General features: G+C 40.4%; 1 protein-coding gene across 1 annotated transcript in view; it reads right to left on the reverse strand.

Annotated features, from left to right (window-relative positions):
• Positions 1-16,032, reverse strand: part of TMEM132B (transmembrane protein 132B) — a 193,256-nt gene that overhangs the window by 7,215 nt on the left and 170,009 nt on the right. Inside the window, exon 6 of the mRNA XM_050714283.1 lies at positions 6,466-6,671. Coding sequence (XP_050570240.1) covers positions 6,466-6,671 — 206 coding nt within the window. The remainder of the gene's footprint in view (positions 1-6,465; positions 6,672-16,032) is intronic.

The raw sequence follows: 16,032 nt of genomic DNA on the forward strand, positions 1-16,032 counted from the left end.
GACATGTCCTCATGAATATAAGCTATCGCTACATATTTTGCTTCTTTCCCCTTGGTCATCTCTGAGGTTAGCTCTGGATCGCTCTCAGAATCCTTCTTATCCTATTTCTTGTTGCTTTGCAAACTTCTTTGGAAGATTTTTTTTTCCTGCTTTTCTGGAGTGAACCAAGGTTGCCAAAATTACATGTAATTTACATTTCACGCTGAAAGCCTTTGCCAGTGAGCTGAGTTAAAACAGCGAGGGTGCCTGCTAGCACTGATCTAATCAGTGATCTGCCAAATTTATATTACAGACACTGTCTGTAAGCAGTTTAAGTACATCTCTTTTAATTTGCCCCACTCTCAAACCAGGCACCAAGTTCTTGGGCCAAACACTAATTTTCTATTTAAAAAACCCTGAAGAAATAAGCTTTGCTGGTTTTGAATTTGAAATACCCATTAAAAAGTCACAGATTTTAAAAACATATGCAACACCCCTAATTGAAAAAAAAATCTATTTCAGATACAAAATTCAAGCCACTAGAAGTTGATTTAGTGGAAGCTACAGAAGTTGCACATAGCTCTACTCACAGCTCAAGAATAAAAGCAATTTGGTACCTCTGCAGATCTTGAAAATGCAATCTGCCTATTAACAAAAGTCTCTGTGGCTTTATCTCCATAGGAGATTAAACTCAATTAACAAAGAGTGAATTTACAGCGTGTTCAAGCTTTGTGTGGATGTTATTATTCACAAATGAAATGGTTTGAATCCAGTTTAACTTAATTCACTCTAAAAATGGCTTTATTTCCGAGTGACAGCACTCATGAAGAGGTTTAACTAAAGCATTTTTTTTTCCCTTCATTTAACTCCAGCTAACTTTCCTGTGTTTGGCTCTGGTACTAGACAAGACCAAAGTAGACCTACCACCAAATTAACCATTAGTTCAACAGGCTGCCATTCACAAGCAATACCATGTCTGGCTTTACTCTGTTTAGTACATTTTAAAGGTTTATGCTACTCAAAAGTTTTGGTCACTCTGATTTAGCAATGGCTTTATTAGCTTTTGTTCAGTAAGGCCAGATGCTGGTAAAAGTCCTCTAAACTACATGCCTGACACTGACGCATATGCTGGAGTCATACCGTACAATGTCTGTTTCCCTGGGAGCTCATGAAAACAATGTGTTATTCCAGTTGCAAATATTTACTGAAATTAAATTTCCAGCTTGTTCTGTGAAGCTTTAGCCATGCAATTCCTATTAATGCCGGTTGAAGCCATTCATCAGATGTAAATACACGGGCACAGAGCTAGTGCAGGAGCTTCAGAAAGAGGATAATTATTTTGCAGATGCATGAGGAATCAAAGTAAATGTTCCTTGTTAGACTAGCAGAGGCTGCCTGGACCTCTTCTCCACTCCAATATTTGACTTTAATTTAAATATATACCTTCTGTTTGCTATGATTGTAAGCTTTTCTGCAGCCCATTCCAGGAGCAGAGATTTCTGTTAGTCCATGCTAGTTGAAGGACCCTGTATCATGGGCTGATCCCATGAAACTTATTTTCATCTGGAAAGGGAGGCTCTTCACACCTGCAGCAGCACACGCCACAGATGAAGTTCTCCTCTGGATAATGGTAACAGTAATCAGGTCCGCCATATATGTACAGATTGATCTGGTAAGTCCTGTAACTGCTCTTACATAGCGGTGTCTTTTTTTTTTTTCTTCTCAGTTTCTGGCATAAAAAGAGCCTCATTATTGCTGTTGCTTGAGCATGTCCCTGCTCTTACAGCAGTTCAGAGCAGGTGGAAACTGCCACTTGGCTCAAACTGGCCCAGGCATGCAGCATTTGTACAGTTTGTGTAAAAACCCTGTCTCTTGCATTGCTTAAAGGAATTATTCAAGAAGTTAGATAAGCAAACATGTCTGTAATCACATGTGTTTTACAATTACAAACATGTCAGAGTTTATAGGGAGAAGTAATACATTTTATTAGATCAACAAACATCATCAGCAAGAACAGATGTGGTTTGGGCATATTCAGGTCTGAAATAGAAGTAGCTATTCAGATGAAGAACAGCCATGCTGAGGCAGTAGTTTCACAAGTGTTTCTTTTGTTGACAGCACCAATAAAAACATTAAAAGATTATTGTAAACCCAGTTATATTTTGCCATCTGGCTCAGCCCTTCAGACAACTGAACCAGCACAGCCACACTGCGCGTGTGGGAATGAGGCAGCAGGGAAACCAGAGGAGAAGAAATACTCAGAAATTTCACCTTCTGTTGATTGAAAAACAACTCTATAGTAATGTTTAGTTCTTGTGGAGAAGACAAGGCAGTGGTGGGAAGATACCAACCCCAGCAGACAGGAGAGTAGAAAAGGGATGCCTCATCCCTGGCAGTGATCAAGGCCAGGCTGGATGGGGCTGTGGGCAGCCTGGTCTGGTGGTAGGTGTCCCAGGAGGGGAGAACAGACGGTCTTCAAGGCCCCTACCAACACAAAACCATTCTGTGGTTCTGTGATTCTACGAGAACTGTCTTGTCTGTGGTGAGGTGAGGTAAGCAAAAACACATTACAGTCCTTCTGTGAGTAAAGCTGAGGACCGTGACAGTTTCAATTGACCTGTTGGCAATGTGCCACCTAGCGTTCTGTGTACAGTTTTGGGCACCATAGCATAAGAAAGACATAAAGCTGTTAAAGAGTGTCCAAAGGAGGGCAACAAAGATAGTAAAGGGTCTAGAGGGGAAGATGTATGAGGAGAGGCTGAGGTCCCTTGCTTCGCTGAGCCTGGAGGGGAGGCCTCATGGCGGCCTGCAGCTCCCTCACCAGGGGAGCAGAAGGGCTGGCACTGAGCTCTGCTCTCTGGGGACAGCGACAGGACGTGAGGGAACTGAGCCTGCTGGAGTTCAAGGAACATTTGGACAACGCTCTCAGACACATGGTCTGATTTTTTGGGTGGTCTGATTTTTTGGGTGGTCCTTTGGGGACTCAGGAGTTGGACTCGACGATCCTTGTGGATCAAAAAAAAAAAAAAAAAAAAAAAAGATTAAAGGACTTTCTCTTTTTCAGACTTGTTCTGAGGTATCACACATGACGATCTTCGCCCTGAATAGCACTAACAAGATATTATCCATACCAGGAGGGCACTGTGAAAAACTATAGGTGAACCATTGTTTGGGGTGAGTGAATATTGCCTTCTGGTTATATCACTGAATGAGGATTCAGGAAACCAACCTTCAGCACCTGACTGCAGCCCAAATGGCTTGTGTGCTTCAGTTTGAAAACTCGTTATAAAAACTCCCTTGTGTTTAGGTTCTTGGGGAAAATGTTGTTACGAAGGAGATTGAGTCATAAGGCAATTTAAAAATCAAAGAGAAAAAACTCAAGACAACAAATGGAAAATCCATTAAATCTCAGGTAAAATCCAGACAAATCTAAACATAAAGGAAATGCAAAAACCCTAGGTACACAGTAAATATCAGAGTGAGCAAAACTAATGCTAGTCCTAGATTGCCTATTGATTTAGAATACCCCCCAAAGCTTTAAAAAGAATTCAAATGAGCATTCCATAAAACAAAAGGAAAGTTGCTTCCCGTTGAAACCTTTCCAGTTCATGTGTGCATGGAGTGCTGACACACAATGCCATAAACTGCCAGCTGCAATTCTGGGGCATGATGCAGTGGTCATGGTTTCTCTTCCCCCCTTCACAGGAAATGCTGGCTAAAGACATGCCAGCAGTTCAGCTACAATCTGAGCAGCAGCAAACTTGCACTGCTTGCCAGCTTGCAAACAGAGCAGACTCTCAGACCATTATCTTTATTTCAGCTGGCCAAATAAATCACAACTAGACACCAGGGGGTAAATTTCCAGTGCTCTGTATAATGGGTTTAAAGTCAAAATGTCCACAACTGTTAACAACAGTTGACTGTCTCACCAAGCTTGCTGCAGAAAGTTTACTCCTGTAATAAACATCAACAGCTTAATCCTGCAGCCATTTACTAAGCAAAATCCCCACTGGTTTTAGTAGGAGCTGTGCCTAAGGAAGTGTTACAGTACCAGGCACATTACATGCAGAAGGTAAGTTGAGTGAAACTTCAAGCAGCTGGCATATGTTCAGTTCATTCATCACCTAGCACATTTCTTCCTTCTGCAAATGGCAATTTTGCCTTTATCACTGAAGCAAACAAACAAATTCCTTTTGTGCCACATTCACATCACCTATTCTGTTATAGCCTCCAGAATAAAATGTCCGCGTAGCCAAGAAGTCAGTCAGTCCCCTCTTCTGAGATCATTACCTGAGTATCCTGTACATTTTGTGTGCTGTTACCCTTAGTTTTATGCCCTCATAAAGTATTAGATAATTCTCCTCCACTGCTGTCTGTTTGGGCTCTTTAAGGCTCTTCAGTAGCTGAGATGTTCTCCTGGGCAAATCAAGTGCTTTAGCAAGAACTGCCATAGCATTTAGTGCTACAGTTACTGCTGCCAGAAATGCTTTTTCACTGTATTATAAATTTCAGTAGGTGTCATGCCTTGTTCTCAAGTACTATTTTTCAACTTAGTCTGAAATCCACCAATATAGTAGTGTTCCTGGAAGTTTTTAATCTAGCAAATTGTCCAAAAGATAGTTTTCTCTAGAATAAACGTTTTCAGTAGGGAAGGCTAAGAGAGCAGATCCACTTTTCTTTGTTGTTGTTTTCAATCCATGTTTGTCCTGGTAGAATCTATTAATCAGAATATAGTTTTCTATAGGAGTGTGGGGTTTTTTGCCTAATTTAAATCTGGTAAGGTGTGCTTCACCCAATGCTATAGAGTGCATCTGTACAGAAACTGAATAATCATCCAAAGTCCTGTTGGTCTTATACCTCTTCTCCACCTGCAAGATTTCACATGTTCTCAAGCCATTCTATCTACCTCTTCGTGAGACCACTGATTGTCAGGGAAATTCTGCCTTCCATTCTTTAAGAGCTATTTTTAAGTGTGCTGTGGCTAACCTGCTATGGTCCCAAATGGTAAGGGACAGCGACAATAAGGGCAGACCTAAAACACAGTCAAAATAGTTTTTAAAAGTGGCTGTTAAGATGACATTATTCTGTTCTGAATTTGCTAATATTACTGTAGTGTTTTTTTTTTTTTTAAAAAAAAGGTGTCTATCAAATCATCCAGTGTAACAAGACAAAATGACAGAAACAGTATTGTGCAAAGTGCACTTTTGCTGCTGCTTTTGAATTTAGAAATATCAAGTTATGCTAAGAAAAAATACAGAGGTAGTAGGTGAGTCTGTTAGGGAAGCTGTACGCTGCATTGCAGTAATGGATATGGGGTTGCCAAGGTCAGCTGGAGGAATCCACAGAAATGAAAACCTTATCTATATTCAATCAGGTTAAAAGAAACCGGAGTTCTGTTTCTGAGGAAGAATGTCCCCTTCAGAATCCTGCATAATAGGACATAACAAGGCTTTCTAAGTTACCCTGATGTCAAATGTAAATTAAAAAGGACAACACACGCTCCAAAAGCACGTATTTTCAGCTAGGCTTCAGTATAGACTCTTCTGCAGTGAAATTTTGAACATGCTCAGAATTCTGTCTGAGTGGCAGATGCCAATATTTGGAATGCTCAGTATATGTTTCCCAGGCATAAAAAAATCTCTCAGTTTTTATGAACTTTAAGTACTTTGCATAAAGTTATGCCTCACTCGACACAGGAATAGACTGAACAGTATTCTCCCAACATCACAGTGAAATGAGCAAGTTACTCAGTTCTACTGATGGAAAAACAAGTATTTAATGACTACAGGAATGCAAAATCAGAAACCCAGAACTGTTCTTAAAACTCAACAGCCTCAAATATCTGGATTTTCTTTTCCAAGGTTCACCTTTCCCTGCCTAAAGCTATGTCTAGACTGCTGAGTTTATGATGAATGGCTATTTCCATATGCCACAACAATGAGATTTGGGTATCCTCTGGATCTACATGGTGCCCCTTTGATCTCTGGTGTAAGCTGTTTCCTCAACTGTGCCCAGGCAGTCTTGCAGAGAACAGACTGGCTTGGACTTGCAGGACATCTAAGTGCTGTGCATGCTCAGTGGCCTGACTCCTCCCTGGCCTTATTTTATTTAGCAGTGTACACAAAAATTAAACACTGTCAGAGCTGAATATCACACACACACATGATTTTATATATGGGATTGAGAGGTTCAGGTTCTTTTTGTCACATTTGGACATTGGAGTGTATGATGCAATTTTTCTGAGATTGTACAGAATTGATTAATGCTCCAAGTAAAGTCACTAACTTTTAAAATATATATAGATCAGGATAAAATGCAGCTTTCTTATACAATTGTTGGGCATTTTGTAACGAAGGCTAAGCCAGACTATAAAACTCATTTGAAACAGGAGAGTTTAGATTCTGAGAAATACTCTAAAAATTTTCTGCATTCTAAAATCAAAGGCTCTGGGCACATATCTGGACAGTGCTAATGCTGTGAGCATACCTTTTATTGGAGGTGACAGGTATCCTCCAGCCTTTGATCTGGCTAAGCTCTGTATCAGATATCTCTATCTGCAGTGGGAGGCGTGGAACCCAGACCGTCACTTCTAATTGGGTGGTAAAATGCTGGTAAGTGAAGTTAACAATAGTATCCACTTTGCTTTTCATTTCCTTGCCATTAACGAAGATGGAGTCACATCTGTCAGAAACCTTTAAAAAAAAAAAAAAGATTAATTAGGAAATGAATAAAAGTTATTGCAGAAGCACAAAGAATGATACATCAGTCCAAAGACAATGCTGATAATGTGAGTCATGCACATTGTATTTTCAGTTTTCTAATTAGTAGCAAACAGTGATAAATGGACGCCAGGGAAACAGTTTTGCCTTCCTCAATGGATCCTACTCAAACTACAAAAATAATTTAATGATGTTATATAACCTATGTGAATCTTTTATACTAGGCAAATTAAACTCTTCATGAATCAAACTCCATATGCATCAAAGTTTATGTTTACAACTTGCTTAAAGAACCTGGAAAAATGGGGCCATATGTTAGTAAGAAAAAGACTGACTCAGAACCATAAAACAGAATCCTTTTCTTTTTCCTTGAGCACTGTAATGCTGAAAGACAAAAGATCCCCTTATGGCTTATGAGCTGAAGTGCAGCAGAAGCATTAATTTTTAGAACTTCTCTGTAATTGTTTTAGTAAAATGTATTCATAGTTGTTTTGTGTCATTTTATGAAATTACTGACAGAACTAGCACAGTGGCTCTGTACTAGAGTTCCTCTGTCCTTTTGGTCACAGGGCACAAAATCCAGGGAGCACAGATCCTGTTTAGATAAGGAATCTGGCTGGAAGCATATACAGGAAGGATGGAACGTCTCAGTAAGACAGATTTTTTTATTTATTTATGAACATGTGTGTGTATACACTTTTAGATTATATATATATACATTTAAAGTTTATATATGTGCATATACATGTACTCATATATATATTCATGCATATGTACATGTATTCATTACAGGCCTGCATTCTTCTTTGAAACAAGAGAGAGGTGATAGCCTCCAGCACAGTTCATGTACTGTGGTTTAAATCTTTTAAAACTATGGCTCGTAAGATGTAGTTCTGCTACCGAAATGGACTCCGTTCTCTTGTCAGGACTGTTCTTTGTCACGTTGGATAATGCATTCAGATTCACGTATGAAGGGATTCTGACTAAGCCAGTGATTCCAGTTTACTGGAGTTCACAGAATCACAGAATCATAGAATACCCCGAGTTGGAAGGGACCCACAAGGATCATTGAGTCCAACTCCTGGGTTCCCAAAGGACCACTCAAAAACCATATGTCTGAGAGCGTTGTCCAAACGCTTCTTGAACTCCAGCAGTCTCGGGGCCTTGACCACGTCCCTAGGGAGCTTGTCCCAGTGCCCGACCACCCTCTGGGTGCAGAACCTTTCCCTAACACCCAGCCTGACCCTCCCCTGTCCCAGCTCCATGCCGTTCCCTTGGGTCCTGTCGCTGTCCCCAGAGAGCAGAGTTCAGCACCTGCCCCTCCACTCCCCTTGTCAGGGAGCGGAAGGCCACCATGAGGCCTTCCCTCAGCCTGCTCTGCTCTGGGCTGAGCAAAACAAGGAACCTCAGCCATTCCTTATGAGTTACTAACTCATGTAGACTTCAGTGGGGTATATGCTGAAACACAGGTTGGTTTTGCTGTGCAAACGTACCTCTAATATTTTCTGATATTAACAGGAGTAAGTGGATATTGAGCCAAGAAAAATTATGGTAAATGCATAGCAGCTTTTTGTTTTGTTTTGTTTTCTCAGAAACAGTCCTTACTTAGTACTTTGAAATTAATTTTGTTCTGCTTTGAAATTCAGATGGAGTAAGTTTTTCTCCTGAGTTCTAACACGGTATCGTGCTGTTTGATAAATGGTACCTGAATTCTACTATCATAAGGTACACATTTAGATAACAAAATTTTGCCAAACTGGATTATGTAATGCTTTTAAGATTTATAGGTAACTTGGCTAAGAATCAGCTACTTCAGAAGCTAAAGAATACAAGCAACCTTTATATATATCATTCAGCAAACAGTTTCATTTCCAGAATTACCACGATGATGTTGAAAATCATGGCAACTCCCAAGCCGAGCATGGAGGGAGTAGCAATTGGGAAATGTTGTGCCAACTTATCTGTTGGTATATACCCACTGAACATTGACCATACCAAGTAACTGTTTCATGCTTTAACTGATACCTCACAGACAAACTTTTCATGTCGTCCCTTTTATAACAACACTGTACAACTAATGTCATTCTTCTGTACTGCTAATTATTAGATAATAGCTTTGCTAAAATATTGTCAAGTGCCTTTAGAGTCTTGTTAGAAAAGCTCACTGTCTGATGTTTTTCTCTCCATAGGCAATACCCATGTATAAAGTGAAAGAGCTGCACGTCCACATTTACCATTTTCAAGTCAGCTTCTCAGATCCTAATCAATGTACAATCTTTATTTACTTATTTATTTATTTATTACTAAGGGTGTAAGCCAGTTTATGAGGAATAGGGCAAAGGAAACTCTTGCAGAGAATACTCCTTTCACATCAATGCTGAACAAGTACAAAAACAAACAAAAACCTAGCTATCTGATAAAAGAGCTTAAAATGCACTTTGGGCTCAGAAGAAACACAAACGAGATAGAGCATACTCAGAATACTTCTTTCCCCCTCAAAACGTGTCACAAGTGTCTCTGGGAAGGTTAAGCACATTAATAAAGCCCATTAAGTGAATGAGCAGTTGAGATTCTAAATCATAAAGCCCACATCTAGGGAGTTTTGTGCAAATTAATACAAGACAGAAATAACTGAGAAAGCCCAAAGAGGGAGGGATAAATATTAAGACCTGATCAAGGGAATAGGTATTATCTGACATGACAGCATCAAATATTTTAGATTTCTCTTCTTACTGCTTAAAATGCTCTTGCATTTTTGTCAGCATGCAGGAAGGGTGGTAAATTAGGGAACAGGAAGATGGACTTTAATTGTAGCTGTAAAAATATCATCAGGCTTGGCTTACAAATTTCACAGATTATTTGCCTAGACAGAACCATTTAGTTATTTATATATTGACCAAGAGATAGGTATAAATCTGTATATATAACTATGCCACACGAGTTCACCCAGTGCCCCTGTGCAGACTTTAGCGCTCATGTTTCACTTAAGTGTATCTTCTAGAAAATTCTCCAGCCTTGATAAGAAAGCTTGAAGGCAGACAGAATTATTGCTTCAGTTCCCTACCTCAGGATCTACTGAGGAGCCAGGACAAACAGAGCACGGGCCTGGGCCATGGCAAGTCTTCTGTGGCACTGCAGCCCTGCCATAAAGCCTCATTCTGAGAGCTTACACCAGGCCAAAGCTTGTGTCAGCATCTTACACAAAGAATTCATTTCATCCAGGTCTGAGACGAGAGCTGTGATCTCATGCTAACAGCAGTCTGGTGCTCCTCGAAAGTGAAGAGGGAATGAGAAACATGTTGAGCTTCTGCACCAGCTGTATTCTCTGGCCTAGTGGAGGCCAGGGGCCTTATAACAAAGGTTTCTCTTCACTTCCTCCACTGTACGCCAGCTCCAGGAGTAGCACATGATGCTGCTGGAAGGGGAAATCGTAGCTGCTGTTGGGGTTCGGGGAGCAGATGCCTCTGTTTAGCTCATCAGTCCCACAGGTTCGCCGTGGGGCAAGCGCTGCTGGAGCAGGGCGGCGCAGGGAGAGCTACGGTAGCAGGTGGTTCATGCACAGATTGCTTTTGAGCTGCTGGTTCTGAGGGAACAAAGAGGGACACTGCCGCTCAGTCCTCTCCTGCAAACACTAGAGAGTGAGAAGACACAGCCAAAACTTGAAACTGCTGTCCTCTAATCTGAAATGCACAGAGCGAGCCTTTTTAAAACAGTCTGTCACTATCCATTGTCAACTGCCAGACAAAATCAGAAAATGTTATTTGAGACAGTTTGCAACCAGGAGGGAAGGATGGCTGGCTATCTGCTCTAGTATGCAGGGTTCAAGAGAAAGAGGGTTGCAATTAACCTCTCTGGGCTTTGAAGCAGGTGGTTGGCTCCAATCCCCACAAGTAATTGTAAAAAGCACAGTTTGCCCTGTACTGCCTGTCACAGCCTCCTCGTTTTAGCCTAATCAAGTACTAAAGTAGCTACCAATCCAAAAGAGTAATTGGGAAACCATTCAATGTTCAGGTCAGCGAAGGTTTACACACCCTTTGGGTGAACAGGTAATATGGAGGGAATGTGAACTGACAAGAAAACAAATAAAGCTTGCCGCATGGTTAATTTTTACAGCTCTACACGAAGGTTTTAGTCAAAATCTTACACTTTATCCTCAGCTTGCAGGTCATTTCATAAGGAGACTGAATGAGACATGTAACAGAAAGTCAAAATCCTTGTATCAGTTAACCAGTAAGGATTTTTTTTTCAGTTTTTGAACAGCAAAACCCAACCTTATTATAGTCACTGCCTGAGACAACACTACTTCTGATGGCCAGCATATGGGGAAGAGGCCAGAATGCAGTCTGGCTGCAGGCACCTAAGTCCTCTGCAAACAGGCCCTCCCAGCAGTGGTCCCAGGAGGCAGAGCTCTTGTAGAAGAAGAGGTAGGAATGACAGACCAGCAAATTGCAGACTTTTACAAAAGGTCAGAGGAGCAGTGTGCAGCACTGCTTTCCACTGAATGTGTAAGGGATGCAAAGGCTCATTATTGTGGCTGAGGTTATAAAGAGAACAATTGTAACAAGATTTTAAAACGAATGGTACCCAGAGTAAATGGCTCATTCTCATAATAATCTTAAAACTGTAATTTTGTGATATTCGTTGAATGCCTTCTTTTCCACCTTTTCTGCTATATTGTTCCTGGCATTGTCTTGTTAGCCCATTAGGAAGGACTTGCTGCGCTCTTAATGTTGGCTGTTTTTCTTCTGTCTCTTTCATAATTTTATATGGCCACAGCATGGCTATATTATTTTTTTTCTGGTTTGGATTATTTTGTACTTTGTTTTTATTATTGCTACGTTTGCTTTAGAAACACAGTCTGAAATTACTTCCTCAGCCTGAGGAATCTGGCTTTGTGTATGAGAAACAGCTGAAGACAAGCAGAAGGATGGTTCCTATTCCTATCCTCGTCTTTCTCCCTCTTTCAGTAAGCTTCTTACCTCTTTGCCGTCCCTGGCTCTGATTGCCTTCTGCACTGTGCACTGCCTGAACCCATTGCTGGAGCTTCTCCTAAACCAACAAAGGGATGGAAAGATGTGCCTCATGCCTGGAATCAAATGAGCAAACAAAGGGTTTCTCCAAACACTTTTCTGCTAAGAAAAGCTGTTTTTATATAATTTCAGAATTTTACTTGATAGTATTCAGTCCAGAAAATGTCAGACCTTGTTTGGCTGTAATTGTATGTTATGTCAAGACATGTTATTTAGTGTACAGTAAAAAGGAAGTTTTTTGCATTGTTGTTATCAAAGCATTGTATGCATCCTGTAAGGCTTAGCGAAGCCTTTATTTCAACTTCTTCCACAAGCAAGGATTTTTCTATGCAGTTAATTCAGCCAATAGTTCCTCTTCCCCATATCCCAGCTAATTATGTGTACTGGGGTCTACAGATATGTCTCCAAGCAATTCAAGGCAAACAGTAGATTAAGAATATACAGAGTAAAGAAAGGCAAATGGTGCTGAAATTGAAGCTAATGAAAACAGAAGCTTTATTCCCTTTTAATTTTAGACATGTGGAGAATAGCCTTAGAAGTGTCATTTTTGAAACATTCTTTTCACATTAATTTGTTTTTGTTGGCGAATCAGTTCTCCCAGTACTGTTCTCTGGTTAGGTGGTGTAGTTTCAGATACGTGTTGGCTATAGGAATCCCTTGAGATATGTTATAAGGTTTGTTTTCTGCTCAGAAACAATAGCAGGAATTTAAGTCAACTATTCCCCAATTCCTTATATTGGATATGTGCTTGCTTTTCACCTTGTCAGTGAATAGTAATGTTACACAGAAACAGTATACAAACTGCATGACTCAATGCAGTCTAATAGCTATACTTACAATATTATTATAACGAAAGATTTTCCCTACTACCATAGTTCACTAGAGAAGAAGTAAAAACTGGAATATGTCAAGATGGACCTGAAATATTTCCCATGTTTTTCATTTCCAGTTGTCTGAAAATGCAACATTTACTGAGAAGAAGACCAGATCATTCTGCACTGAAACAGGAGGTATTCCTAATCTTTTGATGTTTGGGGGAATATGGATTGGGGCAGGACAATTTGTCCAGCCCCCACAGCACTGTGGTATCCTGTAACAACAGCCACGTCATCTGTCAACAAGAATACTGCGTTTGGGACAACTGTTTTCAGATACATTTGCTCCTTTTTTTTTTAATTACCTGAAGTCTTAATCTTACAACTACTAACATCAATACAATTGATTCAACTGGAGGATGATCAAGGTAGAGATTTCTAAAACTGCAGGAACTTCCATTGGGAAGTCCAAGACATTTTGAAACTACCATTTTCTCATGGTAATTCTTTCCAATTGTATTGTTCTGAAGGACTAAAGTGGCAGATCCAAACCTCACGTCTGGACTTCAAGTTTCTCTCCTGAGAGAGAGCTGCAATTTGACAACCACTTGCTTTAAAGTAAGGAGTTTGTGGGAACACAAGTGCTTCAGCTCCCAGCCCACCACAGAACCAGTTCAAGGCCCCTAAGAGCAATGTCCATGGCTACAAGGAGCCGCACAGGTAACAGCACCACAGCTACAGTTAATATAGTAACACCCATTACTGTGCTGCCAGACTGGGCTTATTCTGAAGGCTGCTTATGGCACTGGTACAAAATACAAACCGTAATTTATACTCTGGTCTGAAACATAATGACAAGGAGTTGGAAGCAAGATTGAAAGGAAGATGCTTTGTCCAGGAAGCCAAAGATTTGGAAACCTGCATAACAAACTGAAGTGCTGTGCTTTTAAGTGACCAGAAAAATGTGATAGGCTTGTGGAGGGGTTTATCAGTTGCACAGAAGCACAGAGCTCTACATGGACAACATGAGACCATTTTAATGCCAGTTCAGCAGCAATTAGCACAACAGAATTAGTGATACCCTATTGTTTTATTGAAGAAGCCTCAGTTCATTTTCTCTGTAGATGTCACTATTTAACACTACTGGTGAAGAGAAGCAGGATATTGAGGGAGGAGGCAAATGAGACTAAGTGTAGCTTTTAATGATGTCAATGGGTATCTGAAGTTTTAGAGTGTTTTTACCTTTTAACCCATTGAAATGCTCTGGGAAGGGCAGAGGGAAGGACAGCATAGAAGACATTAACATTTTGGTTTAACAATAGTGACAATTGCTGTGCCTTAGAAAAGGTGCAATGATCCATGAATGTACAATGAGAATTTTAAAACCTGCTGTACTGAATGAAGTGTGCACTATTCAAAAACTGTTGATCTATGCAAAATTATTAAACAACACATGAGATCTGCCAGGATTTCGGTCCCAGGTGCAGAGCAGCTGCTCGCATTCACTTTCCAGCATGCCATGCAGGGGCGTTCCTGCTGGAGATGATAAGTTTGGCGGGTGCACAGGTTGAAAGGGGTGGACCAAAGAAGGTGGGTGTGCTTTCAGACTCCAGCCTGTTACTTGGCCTGACATAATTCAGGCTCAGTAATAACCGCGGTGCGTTCACGGTGGCCGTGCAGCTGTGAGGATGGGCAGACGCTCTGGCATTTTGTTCTTATTATGTAGAGTGAATGCTGGAAGTGGTTTGGGGAGGCAGCTAATAGCATTACATGGTTCCTGCCAAAATGTCTTATGCTCCATGTACAAAGGTCTTTTGCTAATCAGCTGAGCTTTTAACCATGCTTTTTCTACAAAAATCAAGCTGAGGCATTCTGCAAGAATTAAAAGTTCCTGTGTCTGCTCTCCCCAGTGATTTAGTATCGCGCTGTGCAGATTAAAAAAAAAAGACCATCTTCATTAGGTGAAATCAACAGCCATATTAAGATGTTGGTGTCTTTGGTAAGTCTTCATTCACAGTACCTGAATAGTGGTTGGGCCATCAGGGATGTCAGCTCCCCTGCACATGAAGAAATGATGCTTGATACCAATGACTTAAAGATAGTGGTGGCTATGTTGCTACTGGTCATAGCATAGACATTTCTACATTCAGTTGTGAAACCAGATGGGGCTCACAAAATGGGGATGTGTCTTGTAGGGGATAACACATGACTCTTTAACATTGATCCAACACTCGTAAAGTAAATGAGGGATTTTCTACTGATTTAGTGGCCTCAGACCAGGAGTTCTAAAGGCCTTCACTTTCTATTGTAATGCAATGACAGCCAACTCTGACACAAGCTTGGAAAAGAAAGATTTTGAGGGAAGATTTTGAGGCAGCAAGACACTCTCAAGTTTTTTGGTACTTCATACTTGAAGTTGTTTGGCCAAACTGCAATTATCTCTTGATACAGCAGTACTTCGACTGCCAGGATGCAGGAGAGCAGATGCACATCTCATGTGGTTCAAGCTCATTTAAATCTCAGCACAGTTTGTGTTTCAGAGAAACTTCAGGAACATTCTTTATTCATTCAACCGCTACTTTTGCTGATAATGGTAACACATGGACCATAGCTCAGAGCAGTATCTCTTGCTTCCTTGTCCATTTGTGATCAAAATTCTGCCAGTCCCATTCTTGCTCCTTGAGCTGCCATTTCTTAAGCAGTCTGGTATGCAAGTCAGTTTGGCTTCTGCTTGTCTTGTCACCATGATGACAAGCTATGCAGTAGCTCTCCTGGGCTAACATCCTTCCCAGACAAGCATGCTTATCTCTAGACAGACATCTTCATTCTTTGCACTGAGATAAGAGATCTCTCACCAGCACAAATTCTAAGCACATGCTTTTATGAGGTGTGTTTTGCTTAAGTATTTGATCCTTAAACTTCTGTAGATTAGACATTACCACCACTTGATAGTTTAAGTAAACATCCATGCACTTCATATTCATCAGCTGGTGTCCCAGAAGGGATTAGGAGCTGTTTATCTGATGAAACCCCAGCAATATGGTGCCAGCTCTTTCTTGCACCTATTTTAATTTCAAACACTGAACCTGCTCTGTAGAAACTGTTTATTAGGTGAAACTAACACATATGTTGGAACTATAAGCTGTTTTTTTTCTCTCTTTTTTTTTTCACTTGAATTACTCACACAAATAGGGTTATAGGCTGACAGAATAATTTACACATTGTTGAGAAAAGTAAGAGGGGAGAATATTCAGGCAGATGTAACATACTCCAGTTCCACTGAAGTTCTTTGTAAAATAATGGGCTTTAAAAGTAATCTTCTGTGTACTAAGTAAACTTGGTGTTCATGATTCATTGGTCTAATCCCTGTGACTGAAATTTAAGATCTAAGGCTCCATGAAATTAAAAGAAAAGAAACAATTACATGTGTATTCACTCAATTTCATGTGTTGCATATCCTTCAGTTTTTTCAATTCCAAATTTTAAGAG

Source organism: Cygnus atratus, chromosome 17, assembly GCF_013377495.2.
Source record: "Cygnus atratus isolate AKBS03 ecotype Queensland, Australia chromosome 17, CAtr_DNAZoo_HiC_assembly, whole genome shotgun sequence".
In the NCBI taxonomy this organism is placed as follows: domain Eukaryota; kingdom Metazoa; phylum Chordata; class Aves; order Anseriformes; family Anatidae; genus Cygnus; species Cygnus atratus.